Source organism: Lepisosteus platostomus, chromosome 3 (assembly GCF_059453375.1).
Source record: "Lepisosteus platostomus isolate fLepPlt1 chromosome 3, fLepPlt1.hap1, whole genome shotgun sequence".
NCBI lineage: Eukaryota > Metazoa > Chordata > Actinopteri > Semionotiformes > Lepisosteidae > Lepisosteus > Lepisosteus platostomus.
Genome location: NC_142613.1, coordinates 11,874,048 through 11,899,400, shown reverse-complemented (window position 1 = coordinate 11,899,400; position 25,353 = coordinate 11,874,048). Strand labels below are relative to the sequence as shown.

Below are 25,353 nucleotides of genomic sequence, written 5' to 3'. Positions count from 1 at the left end.
TGTCTCCCTTACAGTCCCACAGCTCTAGCCACCAACCTACAATACCTTCCTCTGTCTCTTCCTAGCACTATACTGTATACGCTCAAACCACTACTCAGCACAGCCTACGTTTTTCCCAGGCCTTGACTCCTAACCATTGCCCCACACTGCCTGCAACACCTCCCTCTGTCTCAGTCCCTTTAGATCTAACTCTAAAGTTACCCCACTGTTACCCCACTGTTACCCCACAGTGCCTCTCTGTCTGGTCTAAGTGTTAGCCTGGACACTCACGCCTCTTTACCTGCCTCTCAGGTCTACTTATATCTTTTTCCAAGCTCTTGCACACATGATCTCCCAAGAATCTAAGCTCAAACCAGATATTTAGGATCCGGCTTTATCCTCCCTAGTGACATGATCTCATACGCTTTCCTAATGCCCCTTAGTCACCCATGACTCGCTGTGTTTCAACGCAGACAGCAGATTACCAGTCACCACGCCTTTATTAGACAACACACCAAGCTCTGCGTCTCATTTTTTCACAAGCTAGACGCTACAACAAGGACCGTAATATCACCTTCCAAAACTTAAAGGAGAAGCATGGATCATGTGTTAGAAACAATTAATTTCCTATTTCTGTGCTTTTCACATTCACTGTTCTCTTTGCTGTTTCTGATTATAATATCGCTTGTCATGCTAAGCATTGACTGTCAGGAATGTTGCAATACAGAAGTGTTAAAAATGGCACATTTGACTCTCCAGGAATCATTGAAGATGGTGAAAGAGTATGAACAACATGAGACATGAAATATGGAGCTGATGTTGTAAGAATTAATATTCCAAGGCATCTCATAAGATCAAACTTTCAGAGTCTTTGTGCTTAGTACTGGCAAAGAGAGAACTTCACTGTGAAAAAGGGGACAGGGGCAGGTTGAAAGTTAGTATAATGCAAATATATTGTATACATTATTCTAATATATTTTTGAATATGTATATGCTTTTGATATGAATGAACTGCAGGGCAGCAGGGTGGTGCACAAATTAACATTGCTGCTTTGCAGTACTGGGGCTCAGCGTTGAATTCCTGAGGTGCTATCTGCAAGGAGCTGCTATGTTCCTCCTGTGTTCACGTGCCCAAAGACATACTGATAGGCTAATTGGCTTCTGGGAAAATAAGACCTAGTGTTTGTGTGTCTGTGTGTGTGTGAACTGCAATGGACTAGGTTCTTGCCCAAGGTGGATCCCACATTCTGGTTGTTGCTGGCCGAGACAAACTCCAGCTCCCCCGCACTCCTGAATTGGATAAAGTGGTTAGAAAATGGATGGATGAACAATGCATGTGCAGTACTACGCCAGGATATATTTTGGATGTATTTGTAAAAAGCATGGTTTCCTGTGAAGATGCATACATCTTCCAGGTGGATGCTGCACATTGGTGGTGGTGGAGGGGAGTCCCCATTACCTGTAAAGCGCTTTGAATGGAGTGTCCAGAAAAGTGCTATATAAGTGTAAGCAATTATTATTATTATTATTATTATTATTATTATTATTATTATTATTATTACAGTGAGCATCCAAAAGTAAATTGAACCATCCCTTTTTCACTTGAAGGTGATCTGAATTTGGTGTTTATCTTGAAATGGTAATGGTAATACATTTTTAGCATATATACACTTTTAGAGCTGTGAATGGTATAATACTGTAATGCTCCGGGGTTCACGTGGGTATGCGCCCTCACCTCTGCCGCCTCGGGTCGGCCCCCCACTGTCAGGGACTCAAACCCAGGCCTCCGGCGTCACTCAACAGGAACCCAGCCGCTTGAGCTAAAGGGAAATCTCCCGTCAGCCCGGCGGCTGCGGTCCCTGCTATTCACAGGGAAGGGTGGTGACGTCACCGCGCTGGTAAGCCGGCTCTCACAACCAATGGTGGCCGTATGCATTACAATACTAATATGCTTCCCAACTTCACTTCCCATCTTTCAGTTGCTCAGACAGCTTTGTATTAGAATAATGGGATTAGGATGTGAGGACTTGTTTTGAGAGCCCGGAGCTCAGAGTGCTTTGCAACAGTATTTTTTTTGGCCTTAATTTCTCACATGCCACTTTGAGATTATTATGTTTTTGCGTTGTTGTTTTTCCTGGTACAGTTTGTTTGTCAAGCAAACTACATTCTAACCAGAAACAATGGTGAACAGAAAGTGACATTGTGTACTAAGGTGTTAAAACATAAACCTAATAACAGAAAAACAGAGCCATTATTTTCTTTGAACCTTAATTTTATTTTTAAAAAAAAAACATATTTATTATTTTAAAAATGTGGCTTGAGTACAGCAAAGAAGATCTCTCATACTGGTAAATAGGAAAACTTGGACACGCCATAGATATGCAGTGCTTTACTAAATAAGGAGACTTCTGAACTTATCACTACAAATATGTTATTTCAAGAATGTTTTGTTTTTTCTTTCTTGAGAGAATTTCAAGTATGCTAGTACCTAATTAGGAAGGCAGTGACCCCTGACCTTAGTGGAACAACTGGAGCCAAAATTCTTTATAAGACATTCATTGTGATAATACAGCACTTGGGTATTGGGTACTTGTTTGATGTCTGGACAGGTAGACATCATACATAAAATTAATTCCACATTTATCTAAATGCTGTTTTTTTTTGTTTCCTTTGTTTCCAGGCCATTTTATTAAAAGTCTTTTGGCATTCATTTGTCCCCACCCTCCCTTTAAGTAGCTTATGTTATCTTCTCTGGGCTATCTAAAACGCAGTGATAGGGAAAAGTACCACATTTTTAAAGTGTTTGTTAAGTGTTTTGCAATCAATTGTTTCTATTTCCTATTGATCATATTTGTTACATTTATTGGTGTTTAAAACATCTTATTCTTTTGTCTTGGCGTACACATGCTTTTGTTTCATATCTTTTCAGCTTTAAAAACCCTTTCCTTGCAAACTTGTCAATTATTCTCAGATATATAATACAACAGGATTCAGACCTAATACATATACAGTACCATAATGTGGACAACATGATAATAGTATCTTTCTTCAGCCATGTTAAAAAGGCTCATCTGGCTCTTAAATAAAGAAAAGATCTGGTACTAAATACATTGAACAGACATGATTTGTGATAACACTACCATAAACTTCAAATGCCTTACTCCTTCTCTTTGGCAACACCCTGACCCCTCGTACCCCCCTTTCCTTACAGAAAGCATTCCAGAAGCCTTGCCATTAAAACATTATTTGAAAATCCCAAATTCCAGCATCTAGCGCCCTCTAGTCAAACTCTAACGCAATTCCGACAGGAAAGCCCCCCCCCCAAAAAACACAAGGAAAAAAACACAATTGCACATCGTTTCCAAATGCAAGAACATCTGCCTAAAATAAAAATTTGGCTCACAATGTATCAGTGAAACTACTGCATGAGAACGACAATCCGGCTCAAACCATGTCTGCAAATTATGACAATTTGTTTGCAGTCTTGTTAAGGGCATATTATAAGGGCCTTCAGGTATGAAAACAGATAATGTATGTTCCAAAGAAAATGTAATCAGTGCAGTGTTTTCATATATATATATATCCAGAAACAACATACTGTACCAGCATCCAAACATGATAATGTGTGGCCTCAATATTAGCACTATATTCTCCCCTTTTGATGTTTTTAAAAAAACATTTGAGTACAACAGACTGATTGGCAGGCAGACAGACCTAATTAAATGATATAAACTACTATATTAAACGTGATATGGGGGATCAATGTCTTTACAAGATAACTGCCGCAAAAGTCCCTCCGTTTTCTCTCTTCACAAAAAAAGTTCAAAACGTTCAGTAGTAATGAGATAATACTGTGATTTGGCCATGACCAGACTGTATTCATGATGTATGTAACCACACATTATTCAATTCAAAAGCTTGCATAGTAAGCTTAAGTGTTGAAACACTAAAACCCAGTGACGAGTACTGCAACACTATCTTTTTAGAGTTTGGGCTGGGAGGTCAAGCATAATGCAATTACCCAAAGAACTAATTTGGTAACAAAGGCAGATGAGCGTAACATGAATATGTCATGATATCAAATTGCACTTAAAGCTACATGGCCAAAATAGCCCCTTTAAATCAAGTCCGCCCCCTCACTTCCACACACTTTTTTTCCTCGTCTCCTACAAGATTTCTGTCTAGACTTGCCAAGATGAGGCAATGGCGAATTATTCAGTCTGTCACGCAGGAATGTCAGTCCGTTTCCTTTACGTTTCACTCGTGAGAAAATTAGCATCGAGTTTTCGGTATTCATTTATATATATCGTTTGTCTTTTAGAACCTTACACATAACAATCGTTGGAACACCAGCAAACTCACAAACGCTGTGTTTTTTTTAATATAAATATCGCACGTCTGACGTCAGTTGCTGGTAACTTTATACGTTGCTCCTATTAAAAACCCATTAGCCTCTATTTCTGGTATGTATGGGTACCAAACAGGTTTTTTACTTTTTTCCACTACAAATACTAAGAATTATTTAAAAATAGACTTAAGAAAGAACAGTGCCATTAGAAAACCAAGAAAGGTACAGTACCTCTATGGCTGGTCATTGAAGAGCCAGATGTTGCGGAGTGCGTGCTATACACTGTATTCACATTATTAAACAGGCACAACAGAACTAATCCAGTTAGTAATAAAAAGTAATATTTTATCGTCCATCTGAAAGAAAAAGTAGTTATTTATAAAGGTGCTTTCTCGTAGCTTCTGCGCTACTGAACTCTTGTAACTGGGTTAATGAGTAAAACTCGGTAAATGCATCAATTAACACAATATACATGTCAATTCATACACAATATACAGTACAGAAAGCTACAAACCGCTCCCACTCCTTGTTGTTATATGAGAATGAGTTTTAAATTAATCCAAAAAGACAAATCATTTTTAAAAAAATAATGTGAAAGTGTTTAAACCTGTTACTTAAATCTCTCAAAAAATATTACAACTTAATACCACCTTTCAAACCCATATTATTTTCTTATGCTATTGTTAGCAAATAAACCCAATTGTGGGAACAGACATTTCGTCTTTAAACAAGAGATAATGTTAATGATTCCAATTTGTCACAGTTAATACTTCAGTGTAGTACTTCTCGGCAGTGAAAGCAAGACATCGAGGTTTCGAGATGAGATGGAAGGAATGTAACAAGGGGCATTTCTTTACAAGGAGAAGCTAGTAGGGATCTGGAACTAAGTTCCCAGAGACTTATTGATGAATCCGACACTCGGGAATTCTTTTTAAAAAGACGCCTGGAGGTGATTCCTTGACAGCAACTTCAGCAACAGATAGTGCTGTATTGGCTCCAATCTTCGGATAATATTTTGTTACAAACTTGTGTTTCTCGGGGCAGCGCTCCAAATTAGTCTCGTTTAACTGTGTTGTTCTTTTGAAGGCATCCTATAACAAATACTAAAGCTAATAATGTGCACTGTGCATTGTCCAGTTTTGCAAATACTCCGGAAGTCCTGTCGCCTTGACAACAGCCAAACTCTACGTCAGATCGCACTGCGGGCTATTCGTCTTTATGTCTCAGGACATTCTACCACAGTGTTGAAAGAGAATATGAGCAGTCTCGTTCAAACAACTGCCTAATCCTGCACAGAATTCCGCAGTGATATTGCATTTTCTCTGAATGTGATTTGCCAACATCCTGTATCCCCCTAATTTAAATATCTGGCAAAACCATTATGCGGATTTCTACATCCATACTTAACGCGAGTATTAGGAAAGTATTGTTGCGCAGGAAAAATATTCAATATCCCTGGGCAAATTCCAATTAAACCAATAATTTAATGGTATGTATCATTACAATAGTATGGATTTATCGTTGGTACGGTATATTAAGTACGCAGAACTGTGACGTACGTTAATGTAGTTCAACAACACGTTATGGCATAATTCAGCAAACAACGGTCGCGGAAGAGTTTGCTACTATCAGAACTATACTGAAACACAACTGTTGACCGAATAGCATCTAACATCTTTTTTATTGTATCACTTACTAGCCGACATAAAAACGCGTACAGTAGGTATACCGTGATAGTTTCTATCACAAACATGATTTTTTTTTTTATTTCTACCATAGCAAGTATATAATAACTACTAGCTAATGTGTCAGGAGTTTAAGAGTGATGTGTGCTGCCATGACATAGCCAACGGAAGCACAGTACTGTAGAAAAATATGGGGCATATCAGTAATGTTGAGCGATATCACACGTCTCGACCTGTAACCGTGTTCCAGCTATGGCGCTGCAGTTTTCTGCATCGCGCTACCTCTCTCGACACACGGACCACACCCTTTTATTTTCAGTACGCGTTTCTTCTGCAGAAATTTTCACCAAATGCTCTTCTTAAGAATTTTAAAAATACACCCCACAAACAGTCAGTGACCCAGTTTTTGCAGCTTCAACCGCAAGGAAACGATACATATCCTGTCTTCGGCTCACAGAAATGAAACACACTGATTTGAGTTTACCAAAACATCTCATCCTGTAGTTTCGTTCTAACTGTGGCTGGCATGGCATGGGCGTGATGAGTTGTTTTAACAACTTTTATATTAACCATCGTTTCATGTTGACATACTGTACTCTGCAACTTGGACACTGTTGTTTTCAAATTACACTGCACCTAGCCGTTTTCAGCCTACAATTAACTGCAAACATTTTTATAGACGTGTTTCATATTGCGCAGTTCAAATCATATCTCTACTCTTATCACTCATTTAATGCAAGTGATTGAGTTTCTTATTTTTAAACTGCCCCACAGAACTTTATTTATTAAACATCTGGAAAAATTGCACCAACCAACACAGTCAATTCACACAGTGGAATGGAAAATTCAATAACATACACTATGAGCAGTTTTTTTTTCTGAAAAAAGATAAATGACTGATACTTACATGCATACGGTGCACTAATATACAGAATTTAATCTAGAGGATTGGGGGGTGTAGTTTGTGTACTAACCATGCCTAAAACGATCTGACACACAAACAATATAAAACAGTCAGGAATATATAACAAAAACGGCCAAAAGTATACATTAAGACTAAAATGGAAATAAAAAGCCACAAACATTCAAAGTATAACGTTCATTCTTTTTTATAAAATATTCCTTGATTTCATGTTGAAAAACGGTTGTTACCACTAGTGGGCGCCACCGTCAACACCCAATATTCCCGATTAGCAGAAGCAGATACATAAACTTTTTCATAGTTTCCCTTATTTGGTGAAGAGATTTTAATTAGATTACATGACTGATGCATTAAAATCATGTTATGCGCGGGGGGTAAAAGACACCTGTAAATGCACTCCACTTCAACAGCAACTAATAATAATGACATCACGACCAGATAAACAATTGTGCACATGGAATATTTTAATACATCTATATTGCAACCTACGGTGCAATTGATATGGCAATGCACCATATCATAGCAATTTGTATAAGCGCACTGTCATTTGTAGCTGACATTTTTCTATTTAGCTTTCATGAGCACATTTAATCGTCATAAAACAAAGATTGCACACAAAGCATCAGCTTTTCACAAATCAACTGCTTCCAAAACTCCAAAGATAAAAATCAAATAAGGAATAATTACTCTTTACAAACAACGACAAATCACAACACCAGATTAATAAGACCCTACAATTTAAAATATAAGCCCTTCCATTTTGACCCATATAACTATTTGATTGTTTTGGCAATTTATCAATCAGTCTCATATAATTACTCATAAACAGATTTCTGACAATGGCAGAACGTAAAAGAATTGCTAATCATTAGACTTGTGATGCGCCGTTACTTACGATAGCCGCTGTAAGACGTAAGACAAGCAGTTCCCAAAATGTGAATTTAAAATTAAAGCGCGACGTTGACAAGCCCGCTACTAAATATGTGGTTAAAAGCTGCAAAACTTACTCTTTTTAGCTTTGTATTCGATTGGTTCAGCGACCGGAGGCACACCGAACAATCTCTTTCAGGTTTGCGTTAAAAGTTGCTCTGTGTTATAGCACGAAATGTTCCTCCCTCCCCAAGTGCTTCTCTTGGGGAAATGAGTTCGTATTCCTCGACAGACGGGAGAACAGAAGTGACACCCTCTCGTTAACTCTCTCCCTCTCTCTCTCGCTCTCTCTCCCCTTTGCGTCCTATTTAAAAATCCTTAATTGGTAAAATATCAAATGTGAACAGGGCTTTTTGAGTGTGTGTGTTCTGCAAAGCTGACGCGTGAGTGGAACCCCGCCTTTGGATTTTAAAGGTATGATGTCACCCCGTTCGGCTCTCATATACAACTTTAAATCCATTCTAGCCCTGTGGGATGTCAGAAAGCATTGTGTGAGTGTTTTACTGCATTAAAGAAGGGCACTCCTTGGTCAACTTGAACTCCCTCTCTCTAGCTTAGAAGTGAGCTCAGGCATTTGGTCATCCGCCACGTAGGTGTTGCAAGAGCATGCAGAATTGCAGACTGCCCCGGGGTGAGAGAGTATGTTAGAGAAGTTTGTGGGCTGAAGTTTGTACACTGCATCGAGTTTGAGTAGCTCATGTTGGAATAAAATGTGTGTGGGGGGAAGACAGACAGAAAGAAAAACTCTTTGAAGAAAGATACTTTAGAAATTAAGAGAAATGGTGGCATAGTGGCACAGTGGTTAGCATTACTGCTTTGCAGTGCTGGTGCCCTGGGTTTAATTCCAGACCTGAGGTGCTATCTGTGTGGAGTTTGTATGTTCTTCCCGTGTTCATGTGGGGTTTTACTCCGTGTTCTGGTTTCCTCCCACAGTCCAGTGGTGTGTGTTTGTGTCTGTCTATGTGTGCCCTGCAATTGGACTGATGTCCAGTTCAAGATTTATACCTGCCTTTTACCTATTGCTTGTCAGAAAAGACACCTGCTGCCTTGTGATCCTGAAATGGATGAAACAGTTAGAACTTGGTATATTTTGGATGGCTGGATTAAGGGAAATTTTAGGTGAGAATCCTAATTAGTCATAGCCATATCTCCCTGCAACCCACTGAAGCTCAGCAGGTGTGAGCCTGGTCAGTACCTGGATGGCAGACCTCCTGGGAAAGCTAAGGTTGCTGCTGGAAGAGGTGTTAGTGGGGCCAGCAGGGGGCGCTTACCCTGTGGTCTATGTGGGTCCTAATGCCCCAGTATAGTGACAGGAACACTACACTATAAAAAGGCGCCGTCATTGAGCCAAGACGTTAAACCGAGGTCCTGGCTCTCGGTGGTCATTAAAAATCCCAGGGCGTTTCTCGAAAAGATTAGGGGTGTAACCCCGGTGTCCTGGCCAAATTTCCCATTGGCCCTTACCAATCATGGCCCTCCTAATAATCCCCATCTGTGAATCGGCTTCATTACTCTGCTCTCCTCCCCACTAATAGCTGATGTGTGGTGAGCGTTCTGGCGCACTATGGCTGCTGTCGCATCATCCAGGTGGATGCTGCACACTGGTGGTGGTGGAGGGGAGTCCCCATTACCTGTAAAGCGCTTTGAGTGGAGTGTCCAGACAAGCGCTATGTAAGTGTAAGGAATTATTCATTATTATCATTCATTGTGGCTGCATACACACTCTAACCCCGAAAGGTGTTCCTCGTTCGACACAGGTGAGTAGTTTTGCAATGCACTATGGGTCGCAGATCTGTGGGAGTCAGTGGAATCCTCTCTTTCAAAGGGCCAGGACAGTCTGCAACTCAGATTAAGTGACAGCAGAGAATCCGAAGTATCTCTGTAAAGTAATGCAGGAGCTAGCTTGTGTACCATTCTGTTGCCGTTGTGTGCAACACTACATTACTGACCCTGAGCCACAGACAGGTCTGTTTTCTGACTGCAGGGGAAAGGAGATCTGCACAGGAAGCATGACTGTCAGAGCGAAAGGAGGCAGAATGAGGTTCTGTTACACCAACTCTACTGCTAACCAACCTGCTGCTGCCAAAATATTTGTATGGTGACAGTGCCCACTCCTTCCAGTGCATAGGACCTTGTTACTGTATGTACATGCCAGTTGATTAAAATATAAAAAATAAGAAAGTTAGGAAATGATTATCCATAACACTTTTCTGCTTCAATGTCTGGAATATTCTGTAAATTGATTTACCGTTCCTGCCTTATGTTGTGACACAGATAGTGTTTTTTTTCCGGCACTCAACTAAAAACCTTTCTCATCAAATTGATCTCCCCTTTAGTCCTCATACTCTGGGAATACTCTGTCACACAACACTATACTTCAAAGCTTGGCTACATCAAATTACAAGGTGTACTTAAGTATGACTTGCCAATGTTACTTAAATTAACTTTAAGAGAAAAAAAATGTTAACTGCAGAAATTCATTTACTTTATTTTTTTAGTTTTTTGTTTGTTTATCACATTTTAAATCAATAAGCATTATGATTCCGGAATACCTTAAAATATATACAAGTTGACCTTGACAGCCTGATGTTAACCAAAATGTCAAACAATGCAAATTTCTGCAACTTTGCTTAGATAGTCACATCACGTCAGGCAACATTATGGTATTATTTTTTTCCCTGGGTGACAATTACATTTTTGTGCTGAAAACATGCACTACTGTATATAAAAATCAGTCACTCATATAGCAGTCTTAATGTTCACATCAATAGCCGACATCAATAACTGGTTGCATCTACTGCATAATATTATTTTTTAAAACAGTGTGAAAATGGGAAAGGTGTATAGAATGAGCATTATTGTTCCATGGATAAATTATGAGCATGAATCATGGGATTTTATAAAAACACTAGAAATTAGTTGATGAAGAAACTGTATTAATAGTTATTCAATAGGTATGATTTTAATTAACAAAATAAAAATAACATGAAAAATACAAGTGTACCCTGCTTGGGCTGTAAAGACTGTGTGGATGCTATTAGAATAACTGAATTAGTCTGTCTTTGAGAGCAGCTCAACCAGCAGACTAGTCCAGAGACACCAGGGAACCGGCCGTGTGAGAGACAGACCATGTCCTGGAAAACAGAGGGTACCCATACCTACCCAGAACCATTACACTCATCTCATCCTCCTGCATAATACTTTTCAGACTGCATTGGATACAGAAGATATTCCAGGAAGAAATAAATCAAGAATCAGCTGAATGATTGTAGCTTTCCATATTCACGAAAATAATCGGTCTACTTGGCCATTCATGGGTAGAACATTGAGAAATTAAAATGTCATCTTCTGTGTACCAAAGAATGTCAGCGTTGGCTGCAGAGAGAGTGGAGGTGCTGATGTTTTGTTCACAGATGAACTCTGTTTAACCCTTGACAGATCTGACAGATGATAATGTATAATGATGGAAGTGTGAAGATATAGAAGGAAATCTGTAAAACAAGATTTGTGTCAATGATACAAAGTTAAGCCAACAAATAATTTATTCCTGCATGCAAATCTGCAAGTGTCCATTTTACAGCAGGATGTTGCAAAACCATAGACTAATAGAGTTATAATTTGAAGGAATCTCTGTCAAAGTCGTATAGTGACCATTATTTTCTCCTGTCTTGATACCAACAGAACTTTCACATTTCATCAACATCAGACAACTGTGAATGACAAACATTTTCCAGCTAGCTGCAGCTGCACAGGAAGAGTGACAGAAAAGTGGGCAGCAGTGTGCTTTAAACAGACTTTACTCTACTTTAGTACTAAGGCTCTGACTTACCAGAATTAAGTGATTTTCTAAAAATGGATGGATATATAGGAATGATGTTATCCCAGTGGTTCTGATCACAATGTCCAGTTCATTCTTATTCTAAGAAATAGAATGCATTTTATTCTCTGTTGTGTTCAGGAAGTACCCCAAAATTTGTATGTGATTCACAGTAGTGAGATGGGTCGATAGCTCTTAAGATAATCTAAAGGTTATTAGATTTCAGGATAGAAGTGAAAGCTTTTCTCCCGATCTTTGTGAGTCTGTTACATTCTGGTCAGTATTGAGAATATCTTATTGAACCGGGTGTCTCCCCAAGTACAAAAGGAAGGCATATAGAAAGTACAGGTGTTGAGGAATTCTCCATTTCTGTGCAGTGTATACTACGTAACTACATGGAATGTTACAATATTTATAAAAGAAGGTCAAAATGCTTGAAAGACCAGGCATTACAGGGTGCATTGAAGTCACAATAAAGAAAACACATACTGTATGATGGATAGCTATATGAAGATCAGAAGGGGCTAGGCTAGGATAAATATCTATGGTTCTAAAATAGCAGGTTAAAGTCAAAGAGATAGCAGAAGTCTCTTCAGTTTAGACTGAAACAAAGCAAAGGTAGGGTACACCCACAGGATTGTATGGAAAAATGCTGTATTAAGTTAATATATTAGCCACAAACCTGCAAAAAATATATTTTATTAAATTATTGCCATTTAATAAATCAAATGTCAATAATACTTCTGAATTGTGCCTTTCAATTTGTTTCATTACAATGAGTAAGTAAACTTTATTAGGAACAAGTAAAAGGTTTATTCCATGCTGAAAAGAAAAGAAAGGAAAGGCAATGTTTTGGCTGTGGATTCTATTGTTTACATTATTTTGTTATATTTATATTTCAGCATCAGCATCAGCATGTTGGGAAAGACGAAAAATAAGGACTGGGAAACAAAGCAATTTACTAAATGTGCTCCAAGGCTCTAAATGAAAGGTACTGTATGCACATGGTGAATATAAATTGTATCACTATCAAATAGTTGGACCATAACTGAATTAAATAGAGATATTCATTTAAATAAACTGGTGTCCAAAAATCATTTTGAAATTTAAGTTTCATTTTCATTTCCTTCAAAAATCATGCAGGACATATTTAAAATAATAAACAAAATGAAAACCATACACAAAACAATGAGTCATAACGAAAAGATTTATTTTTCTTCCGTTTTTTTCATTATACAAAAATAATGCATTTAGGATTATAAATCAAGCTTATTTGAGATAATACAACTTAAAACACTAAGAACTGAGATAAAGCCATTAAGGTAGAAATAATTCAGTGAGTATTAGACATCAGATCTTGGATGGAAAATATTCCATTTTTGAGTTTTCCTTTTAAGCGACAATAAGAAGGTCTCTGATCTAGTACTAGATTCGTTCTCTTTCTCTCACTCTGTGATGTGCAAGCCACACTCATCTGGGTTCTTCAAGTGATACTGAGCTCCACACAAAAAAAAAACTGGGTGTGGACCCTGGATTGTGCAGATACTTTTACAAGTCATATTTTCATACGTAAATGCTGTGACAAACCTGATGTGTTGAACTTGTGGAAATTAACCCATGGCCCTGATAGGGCTGGAGCTACTGTATGTGTACACTGCACACCTAATTTGTTTGAGAATTACATCTCAGGGGATACTGCAAAAACACTGTCTGGCAACTAGATTACAGCATTTTGCTCTCTTGCATGCTTAGCTTGTAAGTTGGTAAGTGATAAAAAGTTTCCCCTCATCGCTTTGCTTTTAGCAAAGCAAAAGCTGAGAGATACGCATGTGAGCTGTAAAAGAGCTGCATACTCCACCCTTCCTCTAAACACAAAGCAACACTATCTAATATTAGGCTCATAGCTGCTCCCTCCTCATCTCATTCGGACTTGCATTCATGTCCTGCTTTGTGCTACTGTACATCTAAAATAATTTGAGGCACACCCAATTTCCCCTCAAAAGAAATTTAATTGCCACTGCTTGCTTTGAACCTTATTTGAAAATGGGGTTCCATTAAAATTTGTCTCCTTCTCCATATTATACCAATCTCATTGATGATCTGTTAACAGAACAGAAAGTAGAATACAAATAACTAGGCTGCAAAAAATGCTTATAGAAATAATTTAACCAATATTCTCACTAAGGTCTTATTTGTAAAATATAAAAACATTAAGCATCTAGATTTTTTTACCTTGATATAAAAATAATGAGTTATTTTAGTGAGTTATCAAAGGACTACAGAAGACAATCCTTAAATTCTTCTTATTCTATTTCTTACTCATTCACTGCCCTTGCTACTTGCACTGTTCTGTACTGTGGCTTGGAAATATTTTAAGTCATTTGCAGGAACAATCGGGACTAGCACTGTATAAAAGCAAGAACGTACAACAAGACAGTTTAGGTATGATAACTGGTGATATAACAGGATAAATTTGCCTCTGCAATGCTTTTTTTTTAATGACATAATTATAAAGATAAAGATGCAGTTTGAGAAGGTTACTCCACTAGTGGCTGAATTCAAAGTGAAAAGAAAATGAATTAGTCAAATCGAATTGACTGGCCTGAGCACGGAAGTCTACATTATCAGCTTAGGGGATTTCTGCTGCACTCTTCTCTAGCTGTTAAAGAGGTCCTCGAAGGATGCCCAGTCCAGTTGGTCAGCAGTCCACCAAAAGATCAGGACCCCCAAGGCTATCACCAAAGAGATCCTTAGCAATGTCCACAGCACACTGGGAGACTGAAAGAGAGCAAAAGAGATAACACAGTACTGCAAGGATATAGCTTAAACCATCAATATAGTTAAGGTGCATTTTTCTTTGACAATCCGAAGGAATTTAATATTTTGAGAATTAAAATGCAGAAGACTTGAGAGAGATTTCACTGATGTGTTAGTAATTCAAATTAGTAATTAGTAATTCAAAAAAAAGATTCAAATACAAATGTTGAACTCAATCCAGCAAGTTTGGTTGCTAGTAACTAAAAGGTATACAATAAAAAACATTATTAAAAACTAGTATTAGATTACCTGTCAAATGTTGTAAGTGTTAAGAATGAAAAACTATTAAAAAGCAGAATAATACAAACATTTAGCTGCCACATTCTTTCACGATTACAATCATAATATGAATTACAGATATGTGGTGTAGACTTTACTCTGACAGCTAATTTGTTTGAGAATTACATCTCAGGGGATATTGTAGTAATCCTCGTGATTCTCTACCCTTGTCCAGCTGAGCTTTTACAGTAATAAATTAAACTAATTAATTAAGATCCAGAACCACCGTACAGACAAAGTTAATACTCAAAATCGAAATCATGTTTGTACAGTATATTTCACATTTCTGTATCAGTCCGAATCACACTGTAACAATTATGTTTATAGAATTGTCTATATCTAAGTTTAAAGACAGATTAGTTCTTCATGCAATAACTAGCATACTTACAGAATTGCGCTGTTCAGATCAGTTTAATGTCATATGCACAAGTCCAATGAAATGCTTATTTGCCTGTGTGCTCCGATAAGAAGACATTAAGGGAGCAGCAGTAGTTTGTAGTGTGTGCTGTCAAAATTAAAGTTTCTTTAATAACACCCAAGATTAATGTTTGCCAGCTTGATCCATCCTGTCTGCCAGTCTTTCAATTTTATGTCATTACCTGGTGTTGACTAATGTTTAGAGCTGAGGGACTGGGAGGAACACATGGAGCTAGTGGTTACGGTCAAAGGACAGGAAGAGAGAGTGAGGGAGGCACTGAGGTCTAGTGGTGAGAGATTGAGAGGTTTGCAGTAACCACTTCTGTTAGAGAGATTGTGAGGGAGTATGACAGGGAAGCACTGTGTCCTTAAAGGATAAAGATGTGGTTGTGTACATATGTTTTTTGATGGGTTTGGTAGGGGGTGGGGGTTCATTAAAATACACAAATAATTAAGTAAGAGGGGGAGGGGAGTAAAAACTAAATTCTGTAGAGATAACAAGACAGAGACGCTCCTGGAAAGGAAGGAGCCTGTTATAGCGATTCCTGTGTTACTTGTGCAGGAAACAGACAGTGTGAATCATTATAGGAGAGGTCCTTTATACTGTATCAGCCTTGTGAAAGAAAGACAGAAAGGAACTAAGAATGTGATCGGAACCCAGCTTCATTCTCTCGAGGGAGTGCTTGGGTTTAGGGTCATGCAGTAACTAAAACCAGCTCTGTGTGTGTTTGTGTCGTGCAGAACTGGCTCACGCTGGATACACGAACGGAGAACATGTGCAAGAAAAGTGCTAGAATTAAACTAGCCAAGAGAATGGCACAAACCTTTGAGGATTTCTTGAGGTCTAGGCTGTCTGTCAACAGGATGGCCTGCTAACAGATTTACAGCTCTTTGTCCTGTTCTAACTGAGGGCTTAGACATGTAAAAACAGAATAAAACTTTGCATATATAGTAAAAAGATCAAGAGAGGTTTTACCCTTTAAAAATAGATTTGTGATACATGCAATGCAGGTATAATTATCTCTTGCCTAGTGGAAAAATATAAAAAAATATCAATAGCAGACAGATTAAAGGAGTAAATTATACCAGTGACAAAGCTGTTATAATTCTTTTTATTTCTTGTGTATTTTATCATATTTGTTTTCTATAACTATACACAAAATGCCTCGATTATTTTAGTGAATAACTCCTTGCAAATTTGTATCCCACAGGACTCCATCAAGGATTGATTTTTCATAATGCTTTAAAATCATATATTAGTATGTTGGTCTTGTATCGGGAGGCAAAAAGACTTTATTGCAAATGCTAACATTGAATTTAGTTGGCACAGCAAATATTATTCAAAATGGAAATAGAAACAAACTCTCACAGAACACATTCAATGGGGTAGTTAACAATAAGTGTAACAGCTTGTCAAAAGGTGATTTCAAACAAGCAAATGTCAGTTAGTCATCATTGTGAAAGCCTGCGCTGAATGTGCAAAAACCTCAAGGTCAAAACTCATCAGACACTGACAGTCACTCCCCGATCTGTGGCCAGGGCGTGCCTCTCTGCTGCACACTAGATGAAGAGGAAGTGATACTGTATGTTGTGCGCAGCGCTTGCGTAAAAAATGACCAGTTGAAGCTTTTTTACAGAAGGGCTGTTTGAATGACCAGAAGCTGATTCATTGCAAGGCTAAGTATTTCTCCATGAACTGAATTCTGTCCTAAACCTCCATCCCATTCTTTTAGTTCCAGGAACAAGGCCGCTCTGTCTTCCAGTTCTCCACAGTCCCTGCAGTCCCTCTCTCCCAGCCCTGGCTATTAGCTCACTCTTTCCCAGTCCCTGAGCTTGCTCTAGCCTTGAGACCTTGCTGCTTCTCCCTACATCTATCCCCCTAGCCTCCCCCTGTCCCCTCACTGGATGAGGTAGGAGGAAATCAGCCTCAGGAATTTCAGCACCAGTCCTTTCCAACCTGCTTGTTTTAATCATCTTCATCACAGTACTGGGAGCTCTCCGCTTCACTCCCAAAAGCCCATTACTCAGCAGGATGGCAGAGTGCTGGGAGGCAGCCAACAAGCAGACTGTTTTACATCGCAAAGATGTGTCAGGCCGAGTCCAATGTTCTGTTTTATTAAGATATCTAGGAGAAATTTCCTAAATAGGATTGAAGTAGCAATCCTAGAGAGCTAGGGAGAGAAAAACAGTAGCGAGAGGGATGGATGAGTGTTGGGTGTGGGGTGGCTGTCAGCAGTAAAGTTGTAAAAATGTAAAAGGCCTCAAATCTTCCACTGTGAGGAATTAAAGGCCTTGAATGTTAATATCCAAAAACATAAAGTTAATGAAAGGTCTGCAAAGAAATGCTTTCAATGTTCTGTAACTGACAGCCTTAATAACCCAGATACGATAAATCAATTAACTTCCCAGCTATGTCTTGTGTAGTTTATTTGCTTCAAAGATCTTTATTGGCCTGGCAGAGGTCAGGCAAAGTCCCATGTACTGCTGGTAAAGAGTCCACCTACAGCATGTGATAAGGAAAATGTCAATATTTATATAGGTTCACTGATGAAATGGAGGTCAGCAGCATGGTTGTGTGAAGGTGTGAAAGTAACTATTCCATTAAAAATAAACTGAAGTATAACCAGTTTATTTACATTGCAGTGTTAATTTTTTAAATCACCTACTACTGTCTACCACGAAAGGAATTTTAAAAAAGAAACTGGAATATTTTCTGGTCTCAAAGAAAAGTAAGAGACTCAGATGAGATTGTGAGGGGATTTCACTAAAGTAAACAAAGCCCTGAAATGTGGGGTGAAAGTAAAACTGAAGGGCTCTGAGCTCTGAAGACCCAAGGCCAGAAGTGTAAATTAAAGAACTGCTAATTTTTTAATTTAAAGTTAATTGACATTCAAAAAGGGTTGAAGATCCCTTTAACTCAGGGGTCTTCAGGAGCCCTGGCTTTGGAGAGCTACAACACAGTCAGTCTTACTCTCATCCTAGCGTTAATCCCGCATCAGCAGGGTCCGCTTGTCGGCACGCCCGTCTCCATTTGGTGGTTTGAACCAAATCTTTGAGCTGACGTTGCCATTAAATGCGACCGAGAATACTCCAACTGCTGTCGGAGGGGGGGGGAGAACAAAGTAATGTAGCCAATTCATAGAGGGGGATTATTAAGAGGCATGGGAAATTTGGCCAGGATGCCGGGGCTACACCCCTACTCTTTTCGAAAAACGCCCTGGGATTTTTAATGACCACAGAGAGTCAGGACCTCGGTTTTACGTCTCAACCGAAAGACAGCGCTTGTTTTACAGTATAGTGTCCCCGTCACTATACTGGGGCATTAGGACCCACATGGACCGGAGGGTGAGCGCCCCCTGCTGGCCTCACTAACACCTCTTCCAGCAGCAACCTTAGTTTTTCCCAGGAGGTCTCCCATCCAGGTACTGACTAGGCTTACACCTGCTTAGCTTCAGTGGGTTGTCAATTGTAAGTTGCAGGGTGACATGGCTGCTGGCATACAGTCAGTCTTACTGGTCACCTGGTATTTCAAGATTAGGTAAACACGAATGTTTTTGACCAATTAAGTAAGTCCTGTAACTCATTCAATAAAAGGGAACTTTGGTCCCTGTAGGCTGAAGGGTCATTTGGTCTTTGTACCAGATGATCTATAAACTTCATAATTGCCCAGCCATCTACATTGGGGAACAGGAAGGAGATTTGGAGACCGCTTCAGAGAACATGTTAGGGCTGTCAAGATTAAAGATTTCTCCAAGCCTGTAGTTTCTCATTTCACCTCTGACGGCCATGATCACACTGATCTCTCTGCCTGCGGTCTCAAAGTAGGGTTTCTTAACTCCTATAGCAGAAAGACATCAGAAACTAAAATTATTCTGAAACTCAATTCACACCTTCTCCCTTCTCTCAACGACAGACTTGTTTTCGTCTAATTCTCTCTATTCATTTGTAGGTTTCGATTCACACCTCTCCTCACATCTCTCGACTTCACACCACTTGATTGGCCACTCTGCCTCGCCCCTGCTCCTGCCTCCACCTCTCTCCTGGCTTTTGTTTTCCCCTGCTATATTATCTTTGCTGAGTGCCCTATCTTTCTTACACCTGAAGAAGGCTCCACAGCTGAAACGATGTGTATCCTTTCTTCTCTTTTCAGCATGGAATAAACCTATGACTTGTTCCTAGACTGATTAAACTTATAGTAGTTAAATATATTGACCAGGTGATACGCATTACCTAATTGTTAATTTAATAGGTTTTTCTGACCAGGTAACTTGAACTAATTCATAAACTGTTTTTCACAATCACATCAAATACGTCTATTTCAAAAGGAAAAAAAATAATTCAGTTCTCTAATTCTCCTCCCCCCAGAATTACTGGTCGCCTTGTTAACTGTTTTCAAAGTGACATGTTTCTACTAGTAACATATTTGCATGTAAAAAATAGTGTCATCATTTAATTCTTAATTCCACAAAATCGCATTACACTTAAATTGTCAGATCCATATATTACATTTCTGTTTTGGTTTTAAATTGGTTTAGGTTAAGTCATTTTCCAGTTATCGTCTGGGACTGACATTCACTGATAAACTTTGATAAGATGTATTTGTTACAGAATTTAAAATTGTATCAGTCATAGTCAATTAACTGCCAGTACTGTAACTTCTTTAAAAGGAAAAACAGCATCATAATTTCCAGTGAATTGCACAGATTTTTCCTCAAAAGTGTTCTCAGGCCATCTTATTATAATATGAATGTCTCATCAGTAATGCACATATGGTACTTCATATAATGCATTTTTAATTACTTGACAATTACATAGTTAAAGTTGTTAGGTAGCTACATTACATAAACTGATTTTGCATGTTCATGGAATACAAACCAATTTAGCTATATTTCAATCACAATGCACAGCCGTTTATATCAGACAGAACTCTCAGGCATTACTGCATATATTTTGCATCTCACAATCCCATTATATTGCAAAAATACCTTTTGAGCAGCTTTCTTGCCTTCTTAAAGCTGATCATCTGGCCACAAAAAAGATGGACAGTACATTACCAATGGTTTAACAATAAAATACTTTGTTATTTCACTGCTCCTCTTGACACGAGAAGAATGTTTTGTTTTCTAAGCTGTTTTTGTAACTGTTTTCCTGTTTATTGCAACACTAATTGTGCTAGCTCTCAAACTTCCCAGCAGACAGTTTAGAGAAGAAACTATGTTTTGTTTGATGAAGCATTACAAGCATCAAAGAAGACAACAACCCTGAATTAAGCAGAACACATGCAACAAGAAAACAAACTGCAGTAGAAGGATGGTATTATGTATTCAAACCCATTCATGATTTATTCATATTGCAAAGATAGCTTAAATTATCCTAAAATAAATATTTTGAGTGATGAAAACCTTCCGTACATCATCAAGTTATCTCTAAGCTATTTACACCTGGATAGTAGGTCTGCAGTGATCTTTGGTGGTTCTGCTCAAAAAGTACTTTTTGAACAGTACTGTACTCTCTTTGCAGCCTGTTTACATCCAGTATATTGCAGGATTTTGCTGCAACAAGGTCCTTAATTATTAAATTGAATATTTTCATTGTCAATGTAGCCATTAAGCCACTGATTGTGTGAAAGTACTACAGCGGAGCTGTCTGAAACGGCCATGAGTTGCGCAACCCTCTTGTACTCTTGTACTACTTGCCTTATTCCTTTGCTTGCCACAAAATTCCACAATCAAAATGGCAGCAATTTGAGTGCAATTCCTCCCACCCCTTCTCCCTCTTCCCTGATTTATGAAAGAATTGTACAATGAAACCACACAGAACACAATGACTGGGGTAAAGGTCACAAAGCAGCGCAACAAAAACAAAACAGAAAACTATCCCTGCCTTCGAATTCCACATGTTTTGCAAAAGTCCTTGATTTTCCTGGGGAGTAAAGCAGTGTGTACAGTTCCTGCCTGGCTCCAGCTCTTGTTTAGCTGTGATGGAAGTTTAGTCTAAAGAGACAGTGCAAGTGAGGTCAATGCAAAGATACCAGTTAGGAGGCCACTATTATAAAGTCAAACAGCAAGCACACAATCTAAATGACTGAACACGCTGAAGGCTGAAAATTGTACACCTATTCTTCAAAGATACTGTACAGTACATGCACGGCTTTAAAATTTTGTTTTTACATCACTCCACCTGTTTTTGTCATTGTTAGAGTTTCTTAATTTAAATAATGCAAAACAGATAATGACCAAATGAGCTCAAGTATTTTTCACCTGATCCATATTTGTCAATTGTGCTGTATATTTGTCAGATGAGACTGCTGCCTTGTACTGCCCTCCCTTGTTTCAGACAACAAGGGCATTCTGTCTGGAGATGGAGCCTTTTCTGCACTTATCAGGAAAAGTACACAGTTAATAAAGATAGAATTGGCAGGCCCAGAAAAAAAAAATGTTTGTGTTTGAAATGTAGCTGTTCCAGAAGTGATCAGGGCGATACAGGGCTATCAGTCCTTTTTACTTTCCTGAGTGTCAGAACACTTGAAATACAGTATATGGTTTGGGCTTCAGTTGATGAATGAATGAATCAAAAAAACATTATAGCAGTATACATTTATGTTTAGGTGGACTGCTCAGAAATAAAACCCAATAAAAATTTCTAATTACAATTTGTTAACACTGGATGTTTCTTTTTAAGGGAAAAAATGTGTGTGGTCTTTTGTTACATTCTGACAAAACCACAATCCAAAACGTTTGTTATTACAAGCATCCTAATGGAGGCCCAGAGCTGACTTTTTTCTGAACAGTTCATTCAAACCCTCTTAATTAGAATACTTGCCAGCTAACATCATATAAACTCCCCTGAAATGCATGGCTCAGTTTTTCCTGATTACAGTTGGTCAAGAATGGCACTCCATCCACCAGAAAAGATACTCTTGGTGCAAAGACTAGTGTTGGTTGTCTACCGCATATTAACATGCAAAAGGTAACGTTTAGTCTGTATGTTAAAAATGAAGAGACTTTTACTGTAGATATATAATAATCAGCAAACATTTTGCCCTGTAATGTGTAAAAATAAACAAAACATTTAAGATATGAAAACATGCAGGGAATTGGAGATGCACAAAAGTTACTTAATCTCTCCTGGAATTTGAAGACTCGTATGACATGCGACAGCCCAAGAACTACTATTAAGAGATTTCTCAAGATGTGAAACAAGGGCCCAGCAAAACAGCAAATAAAAAGCAGAAACGGTAGTACCCCTCCTTTAAAATATTGCCAAATTAAACCCTGTTTTAAAAAAAGAACGTACTATACATGCTAATAATTTGCTATACTTTTCTCCTCAAGCGTCATCAATGCAGCAGAGCAGAAATACAGTACAGGCCTGTGTCCTGACGAATACAACATTGCATTTTTCCTTGTTTTGAAGGATCTTGTCCTTCTGCGTAATTCTACAAAGATTATGAACAGATATGAATTTGGTGTAGAGAAGAATGCAAGATTATAATCATGTTTGTATTCTTGTGACAGAATGCACTCCTGAAGGCTCCGTTTTTAGGAAAGCAGCTGTTTCCACTACAGAGAGTAGTTCGGGACAGAGGAAGCTGAATTGCATAGAGATACGTTAGCAGTAAAGAGGAAGTTGGACTTTGTTTTTGTTTATTATTTTGTGGTTGTTTGGCTGCCTTAAAAGCAGAAATCCCACAGGAGTTGGAGACCTACAGGAATCTCTTGGAATTTGACAGGGAAAGTGAAAGGATAATTGCAGCAATCTCTATAAAATTCATCCCTTAAGTCCTGCAGGGTTTCGTTTTGCACGGGTCAAGTGGGTCAGCCACATTCATTTTGTGTCATTCTTCTTCCACGGAAACACTCAGATCCCATAGGTTCTGTGGGAGCAGTTGGCACTGTTGGAGATCTCTAGCAAGGATGGTCTAAGTTAAGAGCTAACAGGCCTGGGGAAGACTCAGGGTGAAGTGTGGATGTAACTGAGCACCATCCATTCTGAATTTGGATCCATTGCTTTGAGAGGGCACAGTGTAACAACTGATTATGTTCTCTTAGAAATATGAATAGGTGGTAAGAGCCTAATAACAGAGGAGATCACCTTCATCAGTCGTAATGATGCCCCCTGTATTAATCACAAAAAAACATTACAGGGGGCCAGTAATATTCTTCCACGTGATACCACATTCTAGCATTCTACCACATTCTAGGCATGATCCATCTTTGATCAGCAATCAACAGAGTTTTCTGTGTCTAATACAAAACAAGGGTGGGACCCAAGAATGAGAGGGCTTTGTTCCTCATCTGTGATTGTAATGCCAGCAAAGCAATGAACTCTTGACAAAGGCTGACCCTGACTGCACAATCTGCTATCTGATAACCTCATCCTACAGGAATTCCTGTGCACATCTGCTCTTGCATTGCCACTTCAGCTCTCTGCAGATCATGCAGCTATGGCAATAAGGAAACATTAGATATCTGAGGAAGTATGACGTAATCCCAGCTGATGATTAATCACCTCTCATGTAATAACCAACAGATCTTGTTCTTAACAAAGGGGAAAGGAGTAAGAGTTCAAAACATTTTAAATAATTGATAAATTGACTTGAACGAAGGTGGGAAAATGATTTTCTGCTAACTAACTTGGCATATTCATTGATGTTGTGACAAAGAGAGGGTAGGGGATGTGAAACTGTCTAAAGAGACTTAAACATCTGGCTTTTTACATATAGTATATCAAGTCAGCTACAGACAATTGAACCTTATCAGAGCTCTTCAATATGGAAGGTTAACTCTGAGTAAAACAGATGTATATTTGTATCCTGAAAGCAACTTTCAGGTTTATGGTCTGTTTTAAGATTATGCAGTTCCTATGAAAGTCTGAATTCTATTTCTTCCTTTGCCTGTTCATACATAAATATAGTTTTATACCTACATAAAGAAATAGAGGTCACTCCCTTTTTATTTTTCCCTATTTTATTCCTCACACATGCTTTTCATTTACAAGATTAAAACAATGATAATGTTATAAATGCTATTGTCATTTTAGCTTTCTTGGTAGCTGAACTATTTTTACTTCAAAGATTAAAATATTAAATTAACAACCGCATATCCCCAATGTGAGATGAACTGTTAGTGAACTGCTTCAGCCAGGCTGCTAAGGGGTTAAGTGATACAGTGAGTCTTTCTCATGTTCTTCTACTACAGTTTCAAAGGCACACCTGGAGAGGCAAAGATTCCTCCTTCTCTGCAGAAGGCACCGCAAGGACTTGTGCCTGTTTGCTTTAAAAGGTAAAGCTGTTTTAAGTCATACTGGAAGAGTGAATCAGAGCTGAGGAATTCCACAAGTCCAATCAGTTCTCCATTAAAAGGCAATCAAAGGAGAAATGGCTTGCATCTCCCTCTTACCACATCTCTCTGACTCTCTACAAAAAGCCCTTGACTTTCGCTGGAGTGACGTTGCAAATCGCATTATTCACCCTCACCATTTACTGTTCTCTTCATCAGCCTTGAGACTGCTGACCAAAAACTGTGATATCTTACAAGACATAAGATGAGGATGTGTAGGAAACAATTGGCAATTGTTATTCCAATATTACATGTGTCATGAGGAATAGACGATGGTTTTGAAACCTCAAAAATGCATTTGAATGTTTCCCTGACGTTTTTAAAAGTACAGTACTTTGAGTTCATAGACACAATAACATAAAATAAATTGGCCAAAGCAGAGCGATATTCTATTTCATTTTCACATTATTGCCCTGCTACTCGCTCACCCCTCAAACCATTAATTTTGTTTACATGCTACAGCCTCAGCAATGACGCACAGGAGGTCCAGTGCCTGCAGGTGCCAGGGAGGTTACAAGAGACACTGTTTCACTGGGATCTGAGAATGGCCTGACTGACTAATCCAAATCTAATCCCCAACAACTCTGAACTAATTGGGGAATTACCACCAATTTGGGAATCCATGACTCACGACCCTGGCATGAACTCACAAGTCGTGGATTACAGAGCTCAGCCTGCAATTGGAGCAACTGCCTTCACCCCTCTAGCCTCTCACAAATCCTGAGGAGTTTATAATGTTTAAAGGACATAAACATATGAAGGTCACATATTGTATATTTTAAGCAATTAACTTAAAATAACAGATTTCTGTGGAATTG

General features: G+C 38.6%; 2 protein-coding genes across 14 annotated transcripts in view; both read right to left on the bottom strand.

Moving 5' to 3' along the window:
• flna (filamin A, alpha (actin binding protein 280)) overlaps positions 1-8,159 on the bottom strand; it is a 71,556-nt gene extending 63,397 nt beyond the window's left edge. For 6 of the 8 annotated variants that reach the window (XM_088627035.1, XM_088627037.1, XM_088627041.1 and 3 more), the window contains exon 1: positions 7,942-8,158. The gene's annotated coding sequence lies outside the window, so the exon portion shown is untranslated. Of the gene's footprint in view, positions 1-7,941 lie in introns of all 8 variants that reach the window. The other 2 variants (XM_088627040.1, XM_088627039.1) reach the window with 2 other exon arrangements.
• Positions 8,160-12,870: 4,711 nt separating this feature from the next.
• The window catches only part of LOC148674387 (uncharacterized), a 47,819-nt gene continuing 35,336 nt past the window's right edge, over positions 12,871-25,353 (bottom strand). For all 6 annotated transcript variants that reach the window (XM_088627061.1, XM_088627060.1, XM_088627062.1 and 3 more), the window contains one exon: positions 12,871-14,459. In XM_088627061.1, coding sequence (XP_088483187.1) covers positions 14,337-14,459 — 123 coding nt within the window. In that variant the 3' untranslated portion in view covers positions 12,871-14,336. The remainder of the gene's footprint in view (positions 14,460-25,353) is intronic.